We start from the raw sequence: 4,346 nt of genomic DNA, 5'->3' as shown, positions 1-4,346 counted from the left end.
TTGGAAAATTCAATCACATAATTTCATTATCTCCCTCTTAGCCTTCTATTTTATATGCTATTTTTTAGGAATAAAAAAGGCTACATGATAGAGTACAAAATAGACTTTCTTTTTATTAAATCAAACAAAATTATTATTAAAATTAATAAAATCCTCATAATATTTAACTAGCTTGCATATTAATACTTCTGAAATACATATTTTTTTTATTTAACAAACACTAAAAAATAATAAGAAATCTAACTATTTTTCAAAGTAAATATTTTTTAAGAAATCGTTTTTCTTTGTATATTGCAAATTAATGACTATAGTTAAGGTAATGTCATTATACAAATACCATGAGTTGAGTTGTGAACACAACCCTTCAACTAACATATATATTTCTCAATCAATTCACTCTTTGTAAGCCTACTTTATTCACCAATTTAAAATTCAATCTATTGTGAATTCCATCATTATTACTAGTTGATTTGTAGCTTTATTGACCATTGAACATATAGTAGAATAAATTATTATCTTTATTAGTATTGTGTTTTAACACATACTTTTTATAGTAAAAGTATTGAAAAGTCAAAATCTTCAAATAAAATATAATCATGAAAAAAAAAGTAACATTATATCTTAAGGATAGTTTATACGGAGTATTAAGAGAAATTGTTTATGTATTACACATGATATTATTTAGTATAAATATGAAATTATGTATAACTAATTTATGGATTAATAACCCTACGTGCTATTGTAGAATTTTTTACTAATACCTCCACATGGAGATATTATTAATAAATACATAGAATTTAATACCATGAAATATGCTAATATAAGACAAAAATATGTCTTAAATCATTTCGTTTATTTTATTAATTTTATGTTTATATCTATACTAGTAAATTTGTTTAAATAATATATATATATATATATAGATGATTTATGTAATTTACTACCGTCTTTTTCAATTTTAAAAATAGATGTTAAAGCCACTCAAAAAAAAAAAGTTCCAAAAGCAAAACTTAAAACTCTTGTTTTATTTCTTTTACAAAAAAATTTTAAATTTAAAAATATTAAGTGGCATTGAAAAAATGTAGAAAAATTAAAATAGTTTTAGTTGAAAATTAGAAAGTCACAACAATAGTTTAGTTAGAAATGTCATAGTTAAAAGCCTTAATTATCTCTGTACCTATCATCTCCACTTTTGACTCCACTCTTAGAGGCAAGAGAAAGACTCTCTCTTCTCTATATCTTACTTAAAAAGCAACCCATAATTCCCAAATACTTTAATCTCATTTATCAGGTTAGTACTAACCTTCTCTTTATTTTCTCTTCAAAAAAACAAAAACAAATTAAACTTGTATTTACATTCTTCAAAGAGTGAAAAAGGTAGGATTTGTTTAAGTTTTTTAGATGAAAATTTGTTTCTTTTTATGTGATATTTATTTGGAAAAATGTATATAAGATCACTTTGACATGATATTTAGCATTTGAACAATTGTATATTTACTAGATACTAGTGTAACCCACTAGTGGAGGATATATTGTTAGACAGATAGTTTTTGATAGACTCTCGGTTTAATAATTTGTTGAATTTGGCTTGTGAAACTAAAATAGAACCTAGATTCGTTTTCTAGACACTCTCACACTGATATCGTTACTATAATCAGTTTTGAGCATAAGCCTGAATAAATTATGGTGCATTCGTCATGATTCATATCATCTTTTTTATTAATTTTTGTTTTAATTCAAATGGAGAAATATGGTTACTGAGGATTCATCTATAATTATGGACATATAGATTGTGATGCACTGATGGGAGTGCTTCATCTAGTTATCAGAGTTCTCGGGTTTGAGCCCTAGATATGGGGAAAATTCTGTTGGGAGCACCACACCTGAATGGGTCCAGTAGTGCGCTGTCTGGGATGAGAAACCAAAAAAAAAAGTTATGGAGAAATAGTCATTTATACATGTCTAGTAATTATAAGAAAAATCTATTTCATTTACATGTTTGCATTTCTTGATGTATAGAGACAGAGATGACGATGGATCAGCCGCAATACCCCTCTGTTACTCACAAGGCAGCTGGAAACTTCCTTGGTAGATCTACGCAAAATCGAGATTTTATGGCATACCAAAGGCAATATAAATATGGAAGTCAGACTAAGCCCTGGTTGCATAGATGTGAAGGGATGCCCGTGGTTTCATCTTACTCATCGCCAGTTTTCGTCCAAGCTCCTTCAGAGAAAGGCTTTACCAGCTTTGCAATTGATTTTCTTATGGGTGGTGTCTCAGCAGCTGTTTCAAAGACAGCAGCTGCTCCAATTGAGCGTGTCAAACTCCTGATCCAAAATCAGGATGAGATGATCAAGGCTGGGAGGTTATCTAAACCATACGGCGGCATAGCTGAATGTTTTAGCAGAACAATGAAGGAGGAAGGAGTTATGTCTTTGTGGAGAGGCAACACAGCAAACGTTATTCGTTATTTCCCAACTCAGGTTCGTTACTTTCTCAAGACAATTTAGATCCCTTGTTCATTTCGTTGATCTCGTGCTATATATTTTATCTCTTTCACTTTTTTGTGCAGGCCTTGAATTTTGCGTTTAAGGATTACTTCAAGAGGCTTTTTAACTTCAAAAAGGACAGAGACGGTTACTGGAAATGGTTTGCTGGTAATCTTGCATCAGGAGGTGCAGCTGGTGCATCTTCCCTTTTTTTTGTCTATTCTCTTGACTATGCCCGAACGAGGCTAGCTAATGATGCTAAGGCTGCAAAAGGAGGAGGAGATCGACAGTTCAATGGTATGGTTGATGTTTACAAGAAGACATTAGCATCTGATGGAGTTGCTGGACTTTACCGTGGATTCAATATCTCATGTGTTGGAATCATTGTGTACCGCGGTCTCTACTTTGGTTTATATGATTCTTTGAAGCCGGTTGTCCTCACTGGTTCGCTACAGGTAATGCTGCGTCTGTACTAACTAGACATTGTCAAATTCTGTTTTGTGCAAACTCTAGTGATCCTGTCCGTGATGATCTTATTGTTTAAATTTGATACTGGATGTCTAAAACATATGCCTTCAATACTGTTGAGTATCGATTCATTTGGAAATTGTCATTGAGCATTTCTAGTCTACGTGAAAAGTATTCAAATGTCATGGCAAATCCATACTTGTTTGGGTCCGGCAGAAAGGGAAGGTCTGCCAAGCCTTATGTCCATGGATACAGGATTCTTCGAGAAAGTAAAGCCGAGCTTAATAATGAATGAAGGGAAGCTCGAGAGTTTTCTCCACTAGCGGCTTGTGTAGTGGCTGAACTTATAAAGCTCAGGTTGATATAGTCTTGGTTAAGCAATCCATCTACCCTAACATCCAGGGCTTATCGAAGCCCTATTATGTGTATATTCACGAACAAGGCTATTAAATGGTTCCCATCAGTATTAAAAACATGAAAGAAGCATCTGCATACACATGTTTGCTGTGATAAATTATTTGTCTTGTTGTTTATTGGTTTCAGGATAGCTTCTTTGCTAGCTTTGCACTAGGTTGGTTAATAACAAACGGTGCTGGACTAGCATCCTATCCGATTGACACTGTTCGTAGAAGAATGATGATGACATCTGGTGAAGCAGTGAAATACAAAAGTTCAATGGATGCATTTACTCAAATCTTGAAGAATGAGGGTCCAAAGTCCCTTTTCAAGGGTGCTGGTGCAAACATTCTTCGTGCTATCGCTGGTGCTGGTGTCCTCTCTGGCTACGACAAACTCCAATTACTTGTACTCGGAAAGAAGTATGGTTCTGGTGGCGCTTAAGCTTGATCAGCAATCATGTTTGCCATCTCTCTACCTAACATTAATCCGAATATTCTAACTTGAATTTCGAATTCAAAAACCGGAGATGTGATTCATATTGCAGCTGCTGCTGCTTCAGTTCAGTTCAGTTCAGTTGCTAGTTTAGTTTCAGGTTCCCAAAAATTAAGGCATTGTACAATGCCCAATTTTGTTAGTCATCTTGCATAAAAGTTCTACTTTCTTTTCCCCACTTTATGGGGCAATTTTTTAAATAGATTATCCAGCCAACTCAATAATGTAGTTTAGTGCATTCTATGTTAAATCATTTGATTATTTTGTGTATTTTTCTTGGTGCTTCCAATTGTCATGTGAATCAAAGTGATACTAAAACCAAAATGCATAGAATGTTTTGGCAAAATGTTTTCCAGAGTAAACAGGTAGACCTGATAAATTAATTATTGAAAAGCTTACATCAAAGTTTGTAAATTAATTATTGAAAAGCTTACATCAAAGTTTGTCTAAATAAAATTGAATATAAGATACATAAGTCTCGTACATTTGGAAGTT

At 32.8% G+C, this 4,346-nt stretch overlaps 1 protein-coding gene across 2 annotated transcripts; it reads left to right on the top strand.

Moving 5' to 3' along the window:
• Positions 1-1,154: 1,154 nt before the first annotated feature.
• Positions 1,155-4,121, top strand: LOC101243929 (ADP,ATP carrier protein 1, mitochondrial). 2 transcript variants are annotated; one of them, XM_010326112.4, is made up of 4 exons: positions 1,155-1,291; positions 2,020-2,486; positions 2,576-2,947; positions 3,504-4,121. In XM_010326112.4, the coding sequence occupies exons 2-4, from the start codon at positions 2,028-2,030 to the stop codon at positions 3,798-3,800; spliced, it is 1,128 nt and encodes a 375-aa protein (XP_010324414.1). In that variant the 5' UTR covers positions 1,155-1,291; positions 2,020-2,027; the 3' UTR covers positions 3,801-4,121. The 2 variants fall into 2 exon arrangements, with proteins under 2 accessions (XP_010324414.1, XP_004229620.1); XM_004229572.5 differs by having other exon boundaries at positions 1,189-1,377.
• Positions 4,122-4,346: the final 225 nt, after the last annotated feature.

This window comes from Solanum lycopersicum, chromosome 1 (genome assembly GCF_036512215.1).
Source record: "Solanum lycopersicum chromosome 1, SLM_r2.1".
Lineage (NCBI taxonomy): Eukaryota > Viridiplantae > Streptophyta > Magnoliopsida > Solanales > Solanaceae > Solanum > Solanum lycopersicum.
This window is presented reverse-complemented; position numbering and strand designations above follow the sequence as displayed.

Coding starts and splice junctions, on each gene's coding strand:
- LOC101243929 (XM_010326112.4), top strand. CDS start 2,028: ATGACGATGGATCAGCCGCAATACCCCTCTGTTACTCACAAGGCAGCT. Junction 2,487..2,575: donor TTCGTTATTTCCCAACTCAG/GTTCGTTACTTT, acceptor TTTTTTGTGCAG/GCCTTGAATTTTGCGTTTAA. Junction 2,948..3,503: donor TCCTCACTGGTTCGCTACAG/GTAATGCTGCGT, acceptor TATTGGTTTCAG/GATAGCTTCTTTGCTAGCTT.